At 43.0% G+C, this 23,186-nt stretch overlaps 1 protein-coding gene across 1 annotated transcript; it reads left to right on the top strand.

The window, feature by feature from the left end:
• Positions 1-1,238: 1,238 nt before the first annotated feature.
• On the top strand, positions 1,239-15,389 carry LOC116986086 (opsin-5-like). The gene is made up of 5 exons (XM_033041266.1): positions 1,239-1,329; positions 4,324-4,486; positions 7,214-7,341; positions 11,106-11,440; positions 14,752-15,389. Exons 1-5 carry the CDS (start codon positions 1,239-1,241, stop codon positions 15,334-15,336), a joined length of 1,302 nt encoding a protein of 433 aa, XP_032897157.1. The 3' UTR covers positions 15,337-15,389.
• Positions 15,390-23,186: the final 7,797 nt, after the last annotated feature.

Below are 23,186 nucleotides of genomic sequence, written 5' to 3'. Positions count from 1 at the left end.
GCTCTGTGGAGGGTCATAAGCCTTTTCCTTAGGATATTTCGTAGGTCAGCCAAGGCTTGTTAGACACAAAATGCTGGAGTAACTCAGCGAGACAGGCAGCATCTCTGTAGAGAAGGTAACGTTTCGGGTCGAGGCCCTTCTTCAAACTGAGAGTCAGGGGAGAAGGAAATATGGAAGGGTAAGGTATGAAAAGGACAGATCAAAGTAGACGATGATAAAGGAGATGTAGAATGGTTCATTGTTCGCTGAGGGAAAGCTGACAATGAGGCATACAAGCAGCAAAATTAATCAGGAGGACAGTGAATCCAGTAGGAGAACTAGGATGGGTGAGGGACAGAGATATAGGGAAAGCAAGGGTTAGTTGAAGTTAAAAAATCAATATTCATACCACAAGTAGGCACAAAATGCTGGAGTAACTCAGTGGGACAGGCAGCGTCTCTGGATAGAAGGAATGGGTGATGTTTCGGGTCGAGATCCTTCTTCAGACGGTTGTATAAGTCCAAAAACCGAGAAAAAAACATATTGTTTTTTTCGAGGTAATAATGGAAAAATATATATTGTAGGGGAAAGAATAGTTAGAGCTAGTAAATAGGGGTGTGGAATGTATTAATGCGGTGACCACAGATAAAGCCTAAAAGCAGAGACATGGAACGCAACAATGATGACACCCAAGTTTCAGGAAACCCATTGGTTATCTCATAGCGGCACCCATTATTGTAACAGAAAATTTGATCAACTGTCAACTAAAGGGCCTGTCCCACTTACACAATTTTTTCAGCGACTTGCCGTGGGGTAACGCCTGTATGGACGTGAGTAATCGCCCAAAGAGTCGTACCTTTTTCTGGTCGCTGCTGGATTTTCAACATGTTTTTCGGAGACCTGCTGCGACTATGTCGGGTGCCGTCAAATCGCCAAAAAATTTGCATAAGTGGGACAGGCCCTTTAGACTTGTGGATATTCATTTTATTCTGTAATCAAGATATGGTTTGTTACCTAATGAAGTCTGTCTGTAACTTCCATTCTGTAATCGAGACATCGTTTTACTGTTAATCAAGTTTGTGTGTCATCTTGTCAGTTGAGAATGTAAAAGTTGTAACAATGTCGCGCTCAGGAGATCAGCTTTGACGGGTCTCCTGGTGGCGCACCAGTTTGAATAAATCGCCCGTTGCTTTGAACACAAAGTCCGCGCGCCCTTTCTATTTGCGCCTAGTTTCAAACTGTTCAACATTTCTTTGCAGATGGGAAATGGGAGTGAGGAGACTAACATCTTCCTGTCATCTATATCAGAGGAAGAAGATATATTTTTTGGAATAATTTATTCCATATATGGTAAGAGTTTGTTAATGATAAAGTAACATATGTTGGGTCTTTTGAAATAAAGTAACTATAAAGCTGCAATTATAAACTGATAGGAAATGAAGGGACCTGAATGAATGATTATATAGCTGAATGGCAAAGGACCTTTCACCGAACACCTACAGCCACTGTGTCTCCTTTTGCTATGTGTAATTTTTGTATTATACTTAATCATTTATTTATAATTTCACTGCTACAGTAACAAAAAGAGCAATATCATTTCAAGCAGTTTATACGCATTTGAGCATAACATTTGTCAGCTCCAACTTCTAAGTTCCAATTGCAATTTGCATTTCACAGCCTTGTGTAATTGTTGGATGGCGGGGATTTATTAAAACATACTCGTGAGTGTTTTATTTGCTTGGTGGTAGAAATAGACAAAATCATGAATTGGTGCATTGGGAACTTTGGTATTCACATAAATATTACAAGATAACAGATCAGGGCTTGTATTTTGAGATAACAATAATGATGAGGATATTTGCGACCATCATTACCAAAGAATAAATCAGACAGCTGAGCATCCACAATCAGTACCCCGTTCCTGCCTTCTCCCCATATCCCTTGACTCTGCTATCTTTAAGAGCTCTGTCTAGCTCTCTCTTGAAAGCATCCAGAGAACCAGCCTCCACCATCCTCTGAGGCAGAGAATTACACAGACTCAAAACTCTCTGTGTGAAAATGTTTTTCCTCATCTCCGTTCTAAATGGCTTAAACTGTGGCCCCTGGTTCTGGACTCCTCCAACATCGGGAACATGTTTCTTGCCTCTAGCGTGTTCAAGCCCATAACAATCTTTTATGTTTCAATAAGATCCCCTCACATCCTTCTAAATTCCAGAGTATACAAGCCCAGCCGCTCCATTCTATCAACATATGACAGTCCCGCCATCCCGGGAATTAACCTGGTGAACATACGCTGCACTCCCTCAGGAATTGGAGCACCCGGAGAAACAGGGATATGGGCCAAAAGCGGGCAAATGGAATCAAGCTTACATTGTGCATCTTGGTTGCCATGGGCTAGTTGGGCCAAAAGGCCTGTTTCCATGACTACGACACATTTAACCAAAACTGCTAAATTGACATGTTGATCATGACAAACCCTTTGTTCTGGTGGAAAGAGCATAACACCTGAGTATTAATTGGCGCAAACTTATTTAGTACTGTTCTTCAGCTGAATTTGATTGAAACATAAAAATGTACCATGATTCTCTTCTTATTGTATCCTCTCAGCCCACCTGTGAAGATGATCTTGTTAGTAATAGTAATGTTCCTGTTACAACGTTTGGACTTTCCAGTTGGCAACATAGAAACGTCAGATGCTGTCATCTCAAATGAAGTGACCACTTTTCTGAGATCTCCGTTTGCCTTTGACATTCTCTCCTTAGGATTTGTTGGGTCTCTAAATAAGCAATAAGGACATTATTCAAATAATTGTCACAGACTACAAAGAAGAAAGTAAAAAGCAGGAAATAGAAATGCTATTTCAGTCATCGTGTCCAGCGGGAAATAGGGACTGGGGCTTTACAACTTGGATTGTGTCAGGAATTTAAGTAGGAAGTTGAACCAACTCAAACATCTTGTGTAAGAAGGAACTGCAGATGCTGGTTTAAACTCAAACACCTTTATTTGTTTACATATTTATACTGTCTTTAAAATTTCCTTTGAAAGAATGAGACTGCATTTTCCAGGGTCAAAGAGGTTCTAAGAAATAAATATAAAGTAGGATAATTTAGGATTAACAAATTAAAAAAGTTTGTTTCTTCTGAATGGTGGTTGTGATTAGACTAATATGCTACCATACTGGTGATTCAATTGGCAAAGACTTGAACAGTGCATCTTGTGGAAAGCAGGATATCACTGAGAGCATCTTGTGTTACTTTTGTGTTGGTTCGGAACACCAGAAGCTACTATCCTCAGAAATACAGCGTGGGAATAGGCTCTTCGGCCCACCCAGTCTGCGCTGTTCAGAGACCACCCCATGCACTTGTCCTATACACTGGGGAGAGTTTGCAATTTTTACAGATGCAAATGATCCTACAAACCTTGGAATGTGGGAAGAAACCGGAGCACCTGGAGAAAACCAAAGCAGTCACAGGGAGAATGTACAAACTCCGTACAGACAAGCACACGTAACCAGGATCGAACACGGGTCTCTGGCACAGTAAGCCAGCAGCTCTACCACTGTGTCACCTGTGAATCCATTTTATCCAGAACAATGGCAAGAACTGACAACCAAACTACGAATAAAAACATGTATTCTGAATGTGTGTTATTCAAATGGCCACACCAAAAGTTAACATAGAAACATAGAAAATAGGTGCAGGAGTAGAGGCCATTCAGCTCTTCGAGCCTGCACCGCCATTCAATATGATCATGGCTGATCATCCAACTCAGTATCCTGTACCTGCCTTCTCTCCATACCCCCTGATCCCTTTAGCCACAAGGGCCACATCTAACTCCCTCTTAAATATAGCACAATATGACACATTTGTGTCACTCCCTCTTAAATATAACAAAACTTACACATTTACGAATAACTGTTCTTGAATACTAGTCAGATTTCTGCCTTATAAATGATGTTTAATGATATTAATCATTTGAAATTTGTTAAAAATGTGAATTTTCAATAATTATAGTTAAAGATTTTTAAATTTATATATTGATTTGGGATTATTTTAGTCTGAAGAAGACATATTATAACCACAAATTACTTGACCATGCAAAGGGTGGTGGGTGTATGGATGGACAGCCAGAGGAGGTAGTTGAGGCAACATTTAAGAAACATTCAGACAGGTACATGGATAGGATAGGCTTGGAGGAATATGGGCCAAACGCAGGTAGGCGGGACTAGTGTAGATGGGGCATATTGGTCGGTGTGGGCTACTTGAGCTGAAGGGCCTGTCTCAATAGTGTAAGACTATGACTCCATGACTATTAATTGTAGAAATATGATTTTTATCTTCACAGGTATTTTATCCCTGTGTGGAAACAGCATTCTTTTGTTTATTGCACTGAGGAAACGGCACGTGCTTAAACCAGCTGAATATTTCATTGTGAATTTAGCCATCAGTGACATTGCAATGATCATAACTCTATTACCACTGGCCATTCCATCATTATTCGCACACAGGTAATAGTACTGATCTAATTTCTTATCACAAATTTAATTTGAGCATTTCAGTATTATGTAAATTGTAATGAAACATTTAACAAGCATTTGGAAAATTACTGATAATCATAAAGGATTGGTATTCTATATTCATCCAACTCAATCAGACTTTATACAAGTTTACATCATGCTTCATCTCCACATCATCACTATTGCAGTTTGGTTGGAGTACTAAGATAACAAACTTCTTAAGTTCATAAGTTCTAGAAGCAGAATTATGCCATTTGGCACATCGAGTCTACTCCATCATTCAATCATGGCTGATTGATCTTTCCCTCTCAACCCCATTCGCCTGCCTTTGCCCCATAACTCCTGACACCTTACTATTCAGAGGGTAGTCGAGGCCAGTTCATTGGCTATATTTAAGAGGGAGTTAGATGTGGCCCTTGTGGCTAAGGGGATCAGAGGGTATGGAGAGAAGGCAGGTACAGGATACTGAGTTGGATGATCAGCCATGATCATATTGAATGGCGGTGCAGGCTCGAAGGGCCGAATGGCCTACTCCTGCACCTAATTTATATGTTTCTATGTTTCTATTCAATGTACTACCTTGCAATTTATATGTACCTGGCTCCATGCAGTCTGGAGCTGGAGATATTTGCTGTGTCTCATGGTTTACTGTCTACTAATGCAAGAGGGAGGTCCAGGAGATAGACATAAAATGCTGGAATAATGGGCAGGCAGCATCTCTGGAGAGAAGGAAAGGGTCTTGATCCGAAACGTCATCCATTCCTTCTCTCCAGAGATGCTGCTTGCCCCGCTGAGTTACTCCAGCATTTTGTGTCTATCTTCAGTTTAAACAAGTATCTGCAGTTCTTTCCTACACGGGAGGTTCAGGATGCTCTCTATTCAAGAGGAATTGATCAGATATCATTTTCTTGGTAGACAACATCAGGTGGGGAAAGCACATGACTTCAACAGGAATGCAAGATTCCCCAGCGTGTGCCAATAGCTCGTTCTAAGCTTCCCTGAGTCTAGTTTCAGTCAATAAAATACTGAGTCAAGCACTTGCGCAAATAAACTTTATTTTGGAAAAACATAACAGTTCCCCACTACTATACCAATCCACCATGGGTTCGATCCTTGTATCTGCTTGGCCAAGCCCTTCTAGCCTCGTGCAAGCAGAGACACTCCAAAAGGTCACGCAGTCGCAAGCGTTCTTCCAGAAGATCGACACAGGACCTCGTGGGAGCTACCATTTATAGGTCCCTGAACCTTGAGGGGCCGAACCATATGGGGGTGGTCTCTATACAGTCCAATAACAGATATTGATTAACACAGTACATGATAGACATTCCCCTAACCCAATAATACAGTGACTAATACAATGTATCTGACGAAGTTTCTAGATGCAAGTTAACAGATGAATTATGCAACATGCGCCTGGATATTCAAGAAACCCAGACAAGGCTTAACACATAACCCAATCAACATCTAGCAAAGTAAAGCTTTGCAACATCATTTACAATGTGTATGTCTGATTTGCATTCACCCAATCCATTTCATGCAATTTACACCTAATTGTAAGAATCTGCAGATGTCCCATTTTTTCCCTGCAACTCTAATCTGGGCCACAGACAAGCTGGCATCATTCTGCAGCTTGTCCCATTTCTGCAGAAGGCACATTTAAATTGACCAAATGGCCTCACAGCGCCAGAACCTTTACTCAACTGGCATCTCCAGTTTGGCCAGAATTAACATTCCTTCCTTTTATCATATATGATAAAACATCATTTATGATAACCAAATAATCAGATAACCAGATATACATATGTGTGACTATTACATTCTCCATCTATTAACAACAACAAGACGATGATGTTTCTTCCCAGAATCTTATCAAGCTTCACGGGTTTTCGTGGGCGCAGCGTCACAAATTCCGTCTGATGAGTCTTCACCTCCTGAGCTTTCGTGGGCGCGAATTCCCTCCATCCCTGATGTTGCCCATTCTTCCATTCCTTTTCTGTAGTCAAACCTATACCTATAATTCCTGAGAAACTTGGGACAAAGCAAGTTACCATTCATGACCTAATGCTTTCCCATACATTCTGCTGTATTCCTGTTACTATTCTGTCACAAACACTTTTGTATTACACTATAACTATCTCTATTATATTCGGCTCTATAATATACTCTTTACAATCCTAGGATCAACACTAATCAGCCCTCTCCATATTCACACGATGTTCCTTAATATATATCTGATGATGGTTTCTCATATAAATTTCAGCTGGGTTCAGTCCAGATTTCCCTACAGGCGTGACTCTTATTTAAAGCAAGCCATGAAGAATGTTTCAATTCAACCAAATTCAGTCTCAGCCTTCAATTTACTATTTTGAGTTTCAGGGTCCGTCTCACCCTTCTCATTCCACTGCTTGTGAGGGTCCGGAAAATGGGGGCGGTGATCCGAAGGAAAGCCGGGTCATTGCGAATTATCAATCAACCTGAGGTTACACAAGTACTTGACTAAGATGGAAGAGAAAAACATAGGGGAAATTGCATGGCTATAATGTGGCTCTAGATATAAAATATAATCCAATACAAACATATGCAGCAGGGACTGTCTTTGCAGTGCGAGGCATTTAAATTGTTTGAGTCCACTAATTTTGTTCATGATACACTAGATGGCCATCAATAATTTGTCTCCATGTCCTTAAAAAGGTTACCGACTATGTGATCTCTCCCCAGGTGGTTGTTCAGTCAACGATGGTGCTTCTATTATGCCTTTTGTGGTGTGCTGTTTGGCATCTGCAGCCTTACTAACCTGACATTGCTGAGCATTGTCTGCTGTATGAAGGTCTGTTACCCTGCATATGGTAGGTACTAACATGTTACACTGTAGTAGTTGGACTTCTCCTGAAAAGTTATTCCATTGACTGTTCTTACAAACTATTCTTTTACTAGCTCAGATGTATAATGCTGTTACTATTTAATAATTGCCACTATTGTTCTGGTAGATTTTGCATACTTTCTCTAATTCAATAATTAAAAAAATAAAGTGGTTATTTTTTTTCTTATTTTCTGTAGGTACTGAATTTTGATGTACTGTCTGGTACATGAACACATTGTAATACATGTTGAATTTAAAATGTAATTTGCATCTATTTGCAACATTACATTTAAGGTAGCACAATGGTAGAGTTGCTGCCTTACAACACCAGAGACCCAGGTTCTATACTGACTACTGTCTGTATGGAGTTTGTACGTTCTCCCCGTGGCCTGTGTGGTTTTCTCCGGGAGCTCCAGTTTCATTCCACACTCCAAAGACGTGCAGAGTTGTTGGCTAATTGGCTTTGGTAAAATTGTAAACTTCCCTGGTCGAAGGGCCTGTTTCCACGTTATATCTCTAAACTAAAATAACGAAACTACAGCTATTGTAGATTGCTACCACTGAAACATACTATGTAATATAATAGATTGGTAATAATAATGAATCATTAACTTGGCTTCTCTCTCCCTAGGTACTACCTGGCTTGCTGATTGCTTCCTGCACTCTCTGGTTTATTTCACATTTTGAGCATCTGCATAGCTTCCGAGAAAGAATTGGCAGCTGGTCTTGAACTCATCTTGCCATGTGCATCATGAAACTGCCAGATTAATGAAATTACAAGGAATTAATTTTACCACAGCATTTAAGACTGTAATACACATCAATGTTTATGACAAGCAATTTGACAATTATGACAATTCAAATTTGATTTTGGAAAAACTGAACGTCTGAATTTTAATAATAACTAGATGATGCGTGGATCCGTTGGGTCCCCGTTGTGACGCCAGTCAAGTAGACATGGAAGTATTAGATCAAAATGGCAATCTGAAAATGGCGATCTCATCTCATCCCAACGGGTCCCACTTGTTGTCGTATATAACAAAAAGTCTCATCTTGTATGTATGTATGTATGTATATATATATGTCTGTTCGCGAAATACAGCCAAAACGGTACACGATAGCTCAACAATTTGAACAAAACTTGATACTGCACACTGCAGGCAAATGGTGCATAAGGTGCCCCTAAAATTCTTGCACTATCATGTGCCATTTTGGCTGTATTTCAGGAACATACATACATACATACATACATACATACATACATACATACATACATACATACATACATACAAGATGAGACTTTTAGTTATATACTAGAACAAGTGGGACCCGTTGGGTCCCTATCACACGGGGAGGCCTAGTTCCCAACGAAAACCATTCCAACGCAATATTTGACCACTCACCCATAGCTCCCATGACACGCCTGGTCCTCAAACACTACCCGTTCCCCAAGGAAATATTCCACCACTCACTCATTCCCCCAATGCAACCCGTTCCCCCAACACAATATTTCAACACTCACCCACAGCCCACAACTGCGCAGGGGCTGCTTATTTCCCCGTATTCACCCACCCTCATTTTAAACTTTAATGAAATGACTGGGATTGCAACATCATAGCGGGCAGGGTTACAATCCCATTGTGACGGTATTGCTGTAACTGCCAGTGTAGAGGGAAGATATTTTTCACAAATTGGGATTTTGTAAAGTTAAAAATGTGAATAACCTTTAAAATATAACATAAATCTGAACTAAACTTGATACACCACAGCACATGAGAATGGTGAGTAAGGTGGTCCAAACATTCTAGCACTATCATCTACCGTTTTGGCGCAGTTCAGGCCATGAAAAGCATGAGCACGAACAAACACACAAACTCACTCACAGACAAGATGAGAGTTTTAGTAATATACTGGACCAAGTGGGACCCATTGGGCCCCGTTCCCCCAACACAATATTCCACCACTCACCCATAGCCCCCATTTCCCCTCATCCCCCAATATTCCCTCCCCCTCCGCTTCACCCTCCCTCTTCTCTCCCCTTTCCTCCTCCCCTCCTCTACTCCCTCCCTCGCCTCTCCCTCCCTCCCTCTCCTTTCCTCTACCCTCAGTCACTCCCTCCTTCCCTCCCTCCCTCCATAACCTCTCCCCTCCATACCCCCCTGACCTGTTGGGCCCCATACCCCGAATGCAATATTCCACCACTCACCCATAGCCCCCAACTGCACCTCATACATACACTCCCTCTCCCTCCGCCTCTCCCTCTCCTCCCTCTCCTCCTCCTCCTCCTCCTCCCTCTCCATCACTTCCTCCCTCTCCTCCACCTCCCTCTCCTCCACCTCCCTCTCCTCCACCTCCCTCTCCTCCACCTCCCTCTCGTCCTCCCCCTCCCCCTCCATCTCCCCCTCCTCCTCCCTCTCCTCCTCCCTCTACGCCTCCTCCCCCACCCCCTCCTCCTCCTGTGCTGCCCTGGTTCCTTGACATTTAAAACAAAATTAATCTTTAACTTTGGAGATGATAGGCGAAGGAAAGATAAAGTTTCTTTAGTTTTCAGAGTGATTCCTTGGCTAATTTGGCAAGTACAAATTGATTAATTTCAGCAAACCTCCCTTAATGAATAGAGAAAGAAAATTAAATCATCTAATTATTTGCAAAATATTAGCGAATGAATCTTAAAGTGTTCCCGAGATTCAGTAATCATTATGAAATATCATGTATTTAAGATGAATGAAGCCTTTGATGGAAAAAGGCTGGGGGGCAAAGTGAAGTATTCTGACATCTACTTCTTCTTGTGTATGGCGTGCACAGCCTAAAGTTGTAGGACAACTTTTTCTAATTGATCTTATTTGATTGTACACACCGGGTTGATTGCATTCGTCAAAACAGGGTGGACCACGTGAAGGTTGCAATCTTCCACCCCTTCTGACCTGAATATTCCCTTCTCGAATTATACAACATGATTTTCTTTAACCTTCCTTGCCTAATTAGGTGAATAGTTAAAATGGAGAGAGAAATTTATTAATTCCTTTATATTTATCCATCTACTTAAACGAGAGAGGTTATTAAATTCTTATTGTGTAATTTAACCCAGTCATGTATCCATATTTATACAAATTGTATAGGTTCTTTTTCAGAAAGATCATGATGTATCTCAAGAGCCATGTGTGTTATTGTCATATGTCCCACAACAGAACAATGACATTCTTACTTGCAGCTGCACAACAGAATATGTAAACATAGTACTCTGTAAAAACCATATAATAAACAATAAAAAATCAGTGTATATTCAGTAACATTTATATATATATATATATATATATATATATATATATAATAGGTATATATAGCTTTGTATGTATTTATCCATCTACCTATGCAAGATAGGTGAATACATTCTCAATGTATAAGAACCCTGTCAGCCGAGAGCCTCATGTATCCATATTTATACAAATTGTATGTGATATTTTTAATGATATGTTAAATCAATACATTAAACCCATTGATTACAGGAAGCCAAAGGTGAATTTTGGTATTGATAAGTCTTATGAACTTAAACTTTGGGGATTAATGAGATATTTATGTTACATTCCCGAAAGAAATAGTCATAATTTATAATCAAATACATTACACGGACTGAATGAAAGGATTGTGTTTTATGGGCCATTCCACGTTCTGCAGTTTTCTTGTACATTGTGATTTTTTTCAGGTTTTAATCTAAAAAAAGTGTTCTTTTCCATTTTTATTCTACAATAGGGAACAAAATCACATCAGAATATGCTTGTATCTTGGTGTCTTCTGCTTGGGCATATGCTTCAGTATTCGCCATCTCCCCTCTGGCAAACTGGGGCCACTATGGACCAGAGCCCTATGGGACTGCTTGCTGCATAGACTGGAAAGCACCAAATTCGGATTCCCATGCAATGTCCTACATCATTGCACTCTTCGTCTTTTGCTACTTCTTCCCCTGTGGCATCATCACCACATCATACACACTCATCCTGCTGACTGTAAAAGGTTCGAGAAGGGCCATGCAACAACATGTATCCCCACAGCCAAACTCCACCAATGCTCACAATCTAATTGTAAAGGTAAGTCGGAAATATCGAGCAGTAAATCACTATGAACAATTTGATAGCACAGTTGCACAGCAGGTAGAGTTGCTGCCTCAGAGCGCCAGAGGACCGGGTGCTGTCTGTGATGAGTTTATACGTTCTACCAGTGACCGTGTGTGTTTCCTCCGTGTGCTCCAATTTCTTCCAACTTCCTAAAGACAATAGACAATGGACAATAGACAATAGGTGCAGGAGTAGGCAATTTGGCCCTTCGAGCCAGCACTGCCATTCAATGTGATCATGGCTGATCATCCCCAATCAGTACCAACAGACATGCAGGTTGTCCTTAATGGGTAGGATAGAAGTAGTGTATGGGTGATTGTTGGTCGGCATGGACTCATTGGGCCGAAGGGCCCGTTTCCACGCTGTGCCTCTAAACTAAATGAAATGAACCTGCTGGAAATTTGACAGAAACCATCACCAACCTACAGTTGCACAGGTGCGGAAGCAAGGAACTGTAGATGATGGTTTACAAAAAAAAGACACAATGTTCTGGAGTAACTCAGTGGGTCAGGCAGCATCTCTGGAGGTCATGGCAGGTGCCATTTAGGATCGGGACCCTTCTTTAGACTGGTCTAGAGATGCTGCCTGACCCGTTGAGTCTTTCCAGCATTTTGTGTCTTCAGTTGTACAAGTGAGATTCAGAACTGCTGAAGCTTTTAGCTCAAGTCAAGTCAAGTTTATTCGCCACATACACATACAAGATGTGCAGTGAAATGAAAAGTGGCAATGCTCGCGGACTTTGGGCAAAAAACAAACAAACAAACAAACAAACTACAAACCGAATGGAACAGAATCACATATTCTTTTACATATTAAATATTGTGGGCGGAAGGAAAAAGGGAAAAAAACCCCAGCAATTAAAAAAAACACAGTAGTGTGGTGCAGTAAAGTTAGTCTCTGGTGAGATAGGAGTTTACAGTCCTAATGGCCTCTGGGTAGAAACTCCTTCTCAACCTCTCCGTTCTCAGAGCATGGCAACGGAGGCGTTTGCCTGACCGTAGCAGCTGGAACAGTCCGTTGCATGGGGTGGAAGGGGTCTCCCATGATCTTATTGGCTCTGGAGTTGCACCTCCTGATGTATAGTTCCTGTGTATCCTTGATGGACTTTGCCTTACAAGTACTACCCTTCATTGGAAACATACATTAATTATCCTGCTGGTAGCAAGCACCTCAACTACTGAATGGGGAAATGTATATGTAGGAAGGAACTGCAGGTACTGGTTTATACCAAAGATGGATACAATGTGCTGGAGCAATTCAGTGGGTCCGGCAGCATCTCTGGAGAAAAGGAACAGATGAAATTTCGGGTTGGAACCTTTCCTCAGAGATACTGCACAGTGTAGGAATGGAAACAGACCCTTAGACCCACCAAGTCCACGCCGACCAGGGGCCACCAGTACACTAGTTCTATCCTACACACAAGGGACAACTTACAGAAGCCAATTAACTTACAAACTTATACTTTTTGCATTGTGGGAGGAAACCGGAGCACCCAGAGAAAACCCATGCAGTCACAGGGAGAACGTATAAACTCCATACAGGCAGTACACGTAGGTTCGAACCCGGGTGTCTGCTGCTGTAAGGCAGCAACTCTATGCCGCGCCACCGTGCTGTCTAAAATGGGGTGCTGTTTACACTTATCTGCATTCTGTTTATTTTTCTCCTGTTACTGCCAACCTTCACTTATCTTATTCTAACCTGATATAAGGCTGGGGCATTGATGCTGCCGCTGGCATCCAGTAGGTGCCTGGTGCACACAGAATAAGATGACATCGTTATTCCCAAAGAGAATTTTGTGCCTTTGTTCCACCCTGTTCGTGCCAACATTGTAGCCTGCACCTGGCTGAGATACACATCAAGCACCTGAGGTTGCAATGCTCCTCTCTAATCCAGTCTGGTAGACCTCCATCATACCCTTCTTCAAAGCCTCTACATCCTTCCTGTGACATGGTGACCAGAACTGCATGCAATAGCCCAATATTCTATAGAAAGTCATTCCAATATTCATGTCAGGTGTTAAACATAACTGACGTGAATCTAGAGTAGAAAATCCAGCAGAGATTGCCCCACAAAGAAGGGTCTCGACCCGAAACTTCAATGATTCCTTTTCTCCAGAGATGCAGCCTGTCCCGTTGAATTACTCCAGCCTTTTGTGTCTATCTTCGGTTTCAACCAGTATCTGCAGTTCCTTCCTACACATTTTGTAGAATTACTGGTTAGTTCTTCTCTTGAAAGAAGATTCAGGCAAGTTTGTTCGCCCTTTGCTTATTTTCCTTTCTTTATTCTATCTAAATAATGCCCAACAGACCGACACAACAGGTGACACCGAACTCCAGCCCCCATCTCCCCATTTTATCAGACTACTCTGTTAGATGAGCACTTTGTAATGCTTGAGGTTCTTTTCACCTCTGTCACTCAGGAGACCTTTGGATTTGAACAAGATCGGCTGGTGAATTGCTTCCAAAATGTTATCAATACCAAAGTGATTAAAATAATTAGGCATTCATTTCGTTTTTAAAGCCACAAAATTATTTAACATTTGCACGAAGACATGAATGTGAACTAACATGTGCGGCACGGTGGCGCAGCGGTAGAGTTGCTGCCTCACAGCGCCAGAGACCCGAGTTTGAACCTGACTACGGGTGCTGTCTGTACGGAGTTCGTACGTTCTCCCCATGACCGCGTGTGTTTCCCTCGGGAGCTCCAGGTTCCTCCCACACTCCAAAGACATACATTGTACAGGTTAAATGAGTAGGAAGGAACTGCAGATGCTGGTTTACATCAAAGATAGATACAAAATGCTGGAGTAAAGGGCCTGGCCCATTTGGGCATCATTTGCGCGTCACGCAGGTGGCGGGCGAGGATTTCAAGAATCCCAAAATCCTGGGGAGCAGCGCGCTCCAGCACGTCACTAACTACGTCACCGTGCGTCGTGACGCATAAATGATGTCGCGTAAATGACGCGCAAATGACGCCCAAGTGGGATAGGCGCTTAACTCAGCAGGACAGGCAGCATCTCTGTATAGAAGGAATGGGTGACGTTTCGGGCCGTGACCCTTCTTCAGTCTGAAGTTAGTTACTCCAGCATTTTGTACCTATCTTCATTGAACAGGTTAATTGGCTTTGGTAAAATTTGTAAATTATCCCTAAGCGTGTAGATAGTCCTAGTGCATGGGGTGATCGCTGGTCGGAGCGAACTTGGTGTGACTAAGGGTCCGTTTCTGCGCTGTATCTCTAAAGCCTAACAAAGATAATATGACAATTCCCTTCTCGTTATCCTGCAGATGAGCATTGCTGTGTGCATTGGATTCTCAGTGGCATGGACACCGTATGCGATTGCAGCAATGTGGGCAGCATTTGACAACGCTGAGAAGGTCCCACCAATAGCGTTTGCTGTGTCTGCTTTATTTGCAAAATCCTCAACCTTATACAACCCTCTCGTCCACATCCTGTTCAAACCCAACTTTCGGAAGCTTTTATACAAAGACTGGGCGCATTTACTCAACCTCTGCAGGAGACAGCGTAGACAATGGGACAACGAGGTGGGCCTTACATTGCAAGCAGCCAGCGATCAGTCCGCACTGACCTCCTCCAGGCATCCAAATGGATTTGCACATAGGCAGGGTGGCTGCAACACGTGCGCTGATACCTTCGAATATTTCAGTAACACAAAATCTCTCGAAACGGGGGAATCTGCATCCAAAGCCAGCCTTCTTATTTCAAGTGATAACAGTCAAGAACATGGGCCCATGAAGTTAACCACACTAGTGATGTTAACTAGAAGCAAAGCATCTCCCAGCATCGAGAGTATTGAGGTATCAATAGACACGTTGCCCACCAAACAGACCAAGGATCTCAATATAATTTGAAAAAAAATCAACTACGTGGAATGTCGTGGAATTCTTTGAAGTGTGGTGGAGAAAGGGAAACAAATGTTACAGAGAGATGTATGTTTCATTTATTTCCAAAAAGCCTTTGATACAATGTCACACAAAAAGAAAACTAACACATGAGGGCACAAGGAACTGCAGATGCTGGAATTTTGAGCATAACAAGAGATTCAAGAGTGTCTATTGTCATGTGTCCCAGATAGGACAATGAAATTCTTGCTTTGCTTCAGCACAACAGAATATTATAGGCATAAATAAATACAGATCAAGTCAAGTCAAGTTTATTCGTCACATACACATACGAGGTGTGCAGTGAAATGAAAAGTGGCAATGCTCGCGAATTGTGCAAAAGAAACCCAAACAAACTGCAAACAGAATGGAACAGAATCACATATTCACATATTACATATTTGTGGGAGGGAAGAAAAAGGAAAAAAACAGCAATTTTAAAAAGACACCATACACAGTAGAGTGGTACAGTAGAGTTAGTCCCTGGAGAGATAGGAGTTTACAGTCCTAATGGCCTCTGGGAAGAAACTCCTTCTCATCCTCTCCGTTCTCACAGCATGGCAACGGAGGCGTTTGCCTGACCGTAGCAGCTGGAACAGTCCGTTGCAGGGGTGGAAGGGGTCTCCCATGATTTTGTTGGCTCTGGAGTTGCACCTTCTGATGTATAGTCCCTGCAGGGGGGGCGAGTGTAGTTCCCATAGTGCGTTCGGCCGAACGCACTACTCTCTGCAGAGGCTTCTTGTCCTGTGCAGAGCAGTTCCCAAACTAAATCGAGATATTTCCGGACAAGATGCTTCCCACAGCCGCTGAGTAGAATGACTGGAGGATCCTCAGAGACACTCTGAATTTCCTCAATGGCCTGAGGTGTTAAAGGCGCTGCCTTGCCTTACTCACCAGTGCTGCAGCGTGTAATGTCCATGTCATATCCTCAGAGATGTGGACTCCCAGGTATTTAAAACAGCTCACCCTATCCACAGTATCCCCATTTATCTTCAATGGTGTGTACGTCCTCGGATGATGTGCCCTCCTAAAGTCCACGATCAGCTCCTTAGTTTTTTTGATATTCAAGAGGAGGCTGTTGTCCTGACACCAGTGCCAGATCAGCCACCTCCTCCCGGTAGGCCTTCTCATCGTTGTCTGAGATCAGGCCCACCACCACAGTGTCATCAGCAAACTTGATTATCGAGTTGGAGCTGAAACTGGCCACACAGATCAGTGTGTCCATATACCATTGAATATATATATACACATAAATGAGCAGATAAAATGCAATAGGCTATTAAAGTTCAGATTTTTGTTTGAGATGAGTATAAAGTCTGATGGCTGTGGGGAAGAAGTGGGTTCCTGAACCTGGATGTTGCTGATTTCAGGCTCCTGTACCTTCTACCTGAAGGCAGGAATTTGAAGCTCTTGACCCTTTCCACCATCAACCCGTTGATATAAACGGGACTGCGGGTCCCCATCCTACCCCTTCCAAAGTCCACAATCAGTTCCTTGCTGGAGGAATTCAAACGGTCAGGCTGTTTCTGTGGAGGAAATGGACAGGCGACGTTTCAGGTTGGGACCCTTCTTCAAGCTGATCAGTCTCGAGAAGGGTCTCAACATTAAATATCATCTGTCCATTCCCTCCACAAATGCTGCCTCATCCGCTGAGTTCCTCCAGCACTTTGTGCTGTAACAAATGCATGCACTGCATGAAGAAAGATTTCCGCATCTCACGTCTTATCCTGAGACTGCACCCACTTATTTTAGTTTAGTTTAGTTTAGTTTAGTTTAGAGATACAGCGCGTGAACAGACCCATTGGCCCACCGAGTCTGCACCGACCAGCGATCCCCGCACATGAACACTCTCCTACACACACTAGGGACAATTTTACATTTATACTAAGCCACTTAGCCTACAAACCTGTATGTCTTTGGAGTGTGGGATCAGGTCACAAAGAGAACGTAAAACTCCGTACAGACAGCACCCGTAGTTGGGATCGACCCCGGGTCCCTGGCGCTGTAAGGCTGCAACTCTACCGCTGTGCCACCGTGCTTCCCCATCGATGTTCCAGCGAGGGAGAGAGCTTTGCACTCTCAATTTGTCTCAGGACTTCAAAAACCTCCAAAAATCATCTTTCTTTTTTTTGTCCCAAACGCCAGAGCAGGACCTTGCTTCTGAGCATGGATCCCTCAGTTCTAGGTACGGATTCATTAAACCTAACATCAATATATTCCACCATATTCAGAATGAATTTCACCTTTTTCAAACACAGCTGTGCTATTTTATTGGCAACCATAACAACTTCAATATTATTAATTATCATCATGTGGCATTTAGGTCTGAAAGGCGTCGTTCAACGTGAATGTTTTTAATGTAGCCAGGGTGATAAAAACTCACACTTAGTCACTGCTGAAATGTGAGCAGCTTCTTAAATACTCACCATGGAACCACAAGTTAAATACTCGCCTTGGAAATTACTTCTCCATTTTAAAAAGAAATATTAAAAGCTTAAAGTTAAGCTTAAAGGTATTTCCTAGATTCATTTATCAACTGTACTTTGCCATTGCATCCCAGTCCTTTCTGGAGAATATATATTTGGTTATAATTCAGTTCATATTAGTTGAATAAAACATGGAAAGTAGTTCACAGATTGAATTGGTTTCACTTCTAGAACATAGAGCAGTGCAGTACAGGAGCAGTCTCTTTCCTCTCCCCCCCTCTCCTCTCCCGCCCTCTCCTCCCCCCTCTCCTCCTCTCCTCCCCTCCCCCCTCTCCCCCTCTCCTCCCCCCTCTCCCCCTCTCCTCCCCCCTCTCCCCTCTCCTCCTCTCCTCCCTCTCTCCTCTTCCCCCTCTCCTCTCCCCCCTCTCCTCTCCTCTCCCCCTCTCCTCTCCCCCCCCTCTCCCCCTCTCCCCTCTTTTCTCCCCCTCCTCCCCTCCATCCCCTCCCCCACCGTCCCTCTCCTCTCCCCCTCCCCCCTCCCTCCCCCTCCCTGCTCCCCACCTCTCCCCCACCCCTCATCTCACCCCCCTCTCAGCACGTCCCTCTCTCCCCCTCTCTCCTCCCCCTCTCTCCTCCCCCCCTCTCTCCCCCTCTCTCCTCCCCCTCTCCCCCCCCCCCCTCTCTCCTCCCCCCCTCCCCCTCTCTCCTCCCCCCCTCTCTCCTCCCCCTTCCCCCCTCTCTCCTCCCCCCTCCCCCCCCCTCTCTCTCTCTCTCTCTCCCCCCTCCTCCCCTCCATTAGCGTGAGTGCGGGGGGGGGGGGGGTAGTTAGTGTGTGACCGTGCATGCCGCCTCCCCCCCCACAACCGCATGTTGGGGGAACAGACCCAACGGGTCTGCACTTGGTCTAGTATTAGATAGAAACATAGAAACATAGAAAATAGGTGCAGGAGTAGGCCATTCTGCCCTTCCAGCCTGCACCGCCATTCAATATGGTCATGGCTGATCATCCAACTCAGTATCCTGTACCAGCCTTCCCTCCATACCCCCTGATCCCTTTAGCCACAAGGGCCACATCTAACTCCCTCTTAAATATAGCCAATGAACTGGCCTCAACTACCTTCTGTGGCAGAGAATTCCAGAGATTCACCACTCTCTGTGTGAAAAAGGGTTTTTCTCATCTCGGTCCTAAAAGATTTCCCCCTTATCCTTAAACTGTGACCCCTTGCTCTGGACTTCCCCAACATTGGGAACAATCTTCTTGCATCTAGCCTGTCCAACCCCTTTCATGTCCATATTCATGTGCCTACTCAAAAGTATCTTAAATGTCGCTATGATATCTGCCTCCACCATCATCTCTGGCAGTGTATTCCAGGCTCTCACCACATTCAGTGTAAAAAACGTACCCCACACATCTCCTTTAAAATGTCGCCCCTACCACCTTAAAGTTATGCCCTCTACGTATTTGATACTTTCACCCTGGGGAAAAATGTTCTGACTCTCTACGCTATCTGTGCCTCCTGTAATTTGTTATATTTCCATCCGGTCAACTTCTGGCATTCCAGAGAGAACAACCCAAGTCTGTTCGATTTCTCCTTGCAGCTAATGCCGTAAGAAGATGCTGCACAAACTTAACGTAATAAAGAAACCAACATTTCTCTTTTAACCTCGTTCACTTCATAATTTGCAATCAATTCACAGCCCGAAAAACAGCATCTGATATTACACATGACTTATGATTTATTAAACTTGTAATTTGCATATGCCTTGAAAACACCACTTACATTATTCGGCAATTGATACGATAAGATTTCTGGGACATGAATGACCTCTCCCTTCACATTTGTCACAATGCTCTCAATCTTGTCGTCCGATTTTAAATTTCTCTCAGTGTTACATTTCCATTTTAATCAATCTGGCCACCTCGTTACAGGACGGATGTGGTGGCTTCGGAGAGAGTGCAGAAGAGGTTTACAAGGATTCTGTCTGCGTTGGGGGTATTAGCTGTAAGAAGAGCTTGGCCAAAGTTGAATTGCTTTTTCTGAAACATCAAAACCGGAGGGAAGAAATCTAGAAAATGAGGAGAGGCATGGAGAAGGTAGACACTCAGAACCTTTTTCTCAGGGCGGAAATGTCAAGCACTAGAAGGCATAGCTTTAGGGTGAGGAAGGCAAAGTTTAGAGCTGATGTGCGGGGCAAGTTTTGTTTAAATCTGTAGCGGCGGTTGCCTGAAACACGCTGCCAGGGGTGATGGAAGCAGATGGAGATTTTTAAGAAGCTTTTAGATAGTTACATCAATATGCAATGATGGAGGGATGTACATTAGGCAGAAGGGATTAGTTTAATTTGCATGCATCGTGGGATGAAAGGCTGTATGATCTATGATGGAAACTAGTAGCATTACCAACTAATTCTGACGGTGAATGGCAAAGCTAATATTGCAGCATAATGTTTCAGTCTGCATCCATTGGACTTCAAAGTAGAGTTTACAGTTGTGATGTGAATAACCATTGCATAAGGATTTAGATGAGGTCAAAGTGGTGATCAAGTAGATTAATAGCTACAGAAATGTAGTGAATAAAGACCCAAAGGTTAACCAGGGGGTTCCACAATTTCAGTTTTAAACAACTTAGTGTTGGGGCAGACACCATGACACAGCAGTAGAGGTGGGTTCAATCCTGATTATGGTTGCTGTCTGTGCGGAGTTTGTACGTTCTCCCTGTGACCACATGGGCTTTCCCTGGGTCCTCCGGTCACCTCCTGCATTCCAAAGACGTGCAGGTTTGCCGGTTAATTAGCTTCCATAAATCGCCCCTAGTGTGTTGGATGTGAAACTGGGGTAACATGGAACTAGTGTTCAAAAGGGAACTGCAGATGCTGGAATATCGAAGGTACACAAAATTGCTGGGGAAACTCAGCGGGTGCAGCAGCATCTATGGAGCGAAGGAAATAGGCGACGTTTCGGGCCGAAACCCTTCTTCAGACAAAACATTAACATGGAACTAGTGTGGTCGGCTTGGACTCGATGGGCCGAAGGGCCTGTTTTCATGCTGTATCTCAAAACTAAAATAAGGTAAACTAATCTAAAATAAACTAAGCTAAATTAAGCTAAACTAAACTAAACTTATCTAGCCTAGGCTAAGCTAAGCTAATTTAAGATAAATTAGATTAAACTCAAATAAGATAAATTAAGCTGAGCTAAACTAAACTAACTAAATTTTAGTTTTACAGAAGTAAATTTGAGAGCGGCAATATAATATGTTTCGCGATTGCAAGAAAATGGTTAGAAATTGCATGACCTGCGATCTTGGGTGAAGCAAAACCTAGAGACGGTATTGATTGCGGTTGCGTATGGCAGCAGTGTTTCGAAAGGACAGAGTTGTAGATAAGAAGCAGTAAATTAAATTGATTGTTGTGGATGAAGTGGAATTACTGGATGTACTATCTTTGGATTCCCGGAGGCATTTGATAAAGATCCACATCATATATTTTTCAGGAAATATAGAGGCTCCTGTTATTGGAAATAAAATAGTCTTTTGGGTAGAAGATTGTTTCTTGCTTTCCAGCCAACTCTGGCGTAAATGGGTCTTTATTGGCCAGCAAACTGTGTAATGTGTCGGAGGGATTGGTGGGAGGACATCAATGTTTTAGAATTTCTATAAATGTCTTGGATAAAGGCACTGAAGCTAAATTTACTGATGAGACAATGATGATGATTGATGAGGAAAGTGAGTTGAAGAAAGGACATGGAGGCTACAGAAGAATATTGATCGGTCAAATGAATGGACAAAGATGTGACATAAGTTCATAGGTTCTAGGAGCAGAATTAGGCCATTCGGCCCATCAAGCCTCCTTCGCCATTCAATGATGGCTGATCTATCTTTCCCTCTCAGCCCCATTCTCCTGCCATCTCCCCATAACTCCTGACACCTGTACTAATCAAGAATATGTTAATCTCCGCCTTAAAAATATCCATTGACTTGGCCTCCACAGCCGTCTGTGGCAATGAATTCCACAGATTCACCACCCTCTGACTAAAGAAATTCCTCCTCATTTCCTTTCTAAAGGCACATCCTTATATTTAGGCTATGGCCTCTTGAACACAACTCTCCCACTAGTGGAAACATCCTCTCCACATCCACTCAATTCAGGACTTGGAATGCAATTAGAGGGAAGCTTCCAGAACCATTCTCCATTGCAAAAAAACAGCAACTGATGGCTCCTAAAGACTTTGAGATATTTGAAAACTGGCGTGAGATAGCAAACACATTAAACTTGGACATCTAGATTGTTGTAATTTTAGTTTTTAATTTTAGAGATACTAAAGAAGCCCTGATAAATCCACACTGACCATTGATCACCCGCACACTAATCCTATGTTATGCCACTTTCGCATACTACACTCTAGGGCCAATTCACAGAAGCCAATGAACCTACAAACCCGCACAACTTTGGAATGTGGGAGGAAACCTGAGCACCCGGAGAAACCCCACGCAGTCACAGGCAGAACATACAATCTCCGTGAACACACAGCACCCATAGTCAGTATTGACCCAGACTCTCTGCTGCTGAGGTACTGTGTCAATTGGTTATTATATATAATTTGAGAAAGAATGCAAACAAGAATAGGATGATAATTCTGGGCAATGGAGGAGAGAGGTTCTCTGACGTAAGTTTATCATTCCATGGGCGTTGAGTCACCCTTCTACATAATATCCAGACAATGTCTCTGCAGGAGTCTCCATTGATGAAGTGAAATCATCTTCGTAATTGTCTGCTGAACCTGCTGTTCATTTTCAGTGATTTGTATATATTGACACCTACATCCATCTGAACATCAACATCAGCTAATATCTCATCATGCAATAAAATGCATGTGAATGGCCTCACTTTTTTCCACCTGATATTCATCTGCCAAATGCTTCCCCATTCAATTTAATGACACTTTATTCTCACATGTACCTAGGTACAGTGAAATTCTTTGTTTTTAATACAAAAATGTTGAAATCATACAGCTGACCTCACCAAGACAGTACACAAAGGGTCGCCATGTTTCTGGCACTGACAAACTTACAAAAAGTTATTCAAGCATGTTGGCACGGTGGCACAGAGGTAGAGTTGCTGCCTTACAGCACCAGAAACCCAGGTTCGATCCTGACTACGATCCTGTATGTCTGTAGGGAGTTTGTACGTTCTCCCCGTGACCTGCGTGAGTTTTCTCCGGGATCTCCGGTTTCCTCCCACACTCCAAAGACGTACAGGTTTGTAGGTTAATTGGCCTGGTTAAATCGTAAATGGTCCCTGGTGTGTGGAGGATAGTGTTAGTGTGCGGAGATCGCTGGTTGGCACAGACTCGGTGGGCCGAAGGGACTGTTTCTGCACTGTACGTCTTAACTT

This window comes from Amblyraja radiata, chromosome 23 (assembly GCF_010909765.2).
Source record: "Amblyraja radiata isolate CabotCenter1 chromosome 23, sAmbRad1.1.pri, whole genome shotgun sequence".
Classification (NCBI taxonomy): Eukaryota; Metazoa; Chordata; class Chondrichthyes; order Rajiformes; family Rajidae; genus Amblyraja; species Amblyraja radiata.
This window is presented reverse-complemented; position numbering and strand designations above follow the sequence as displayed.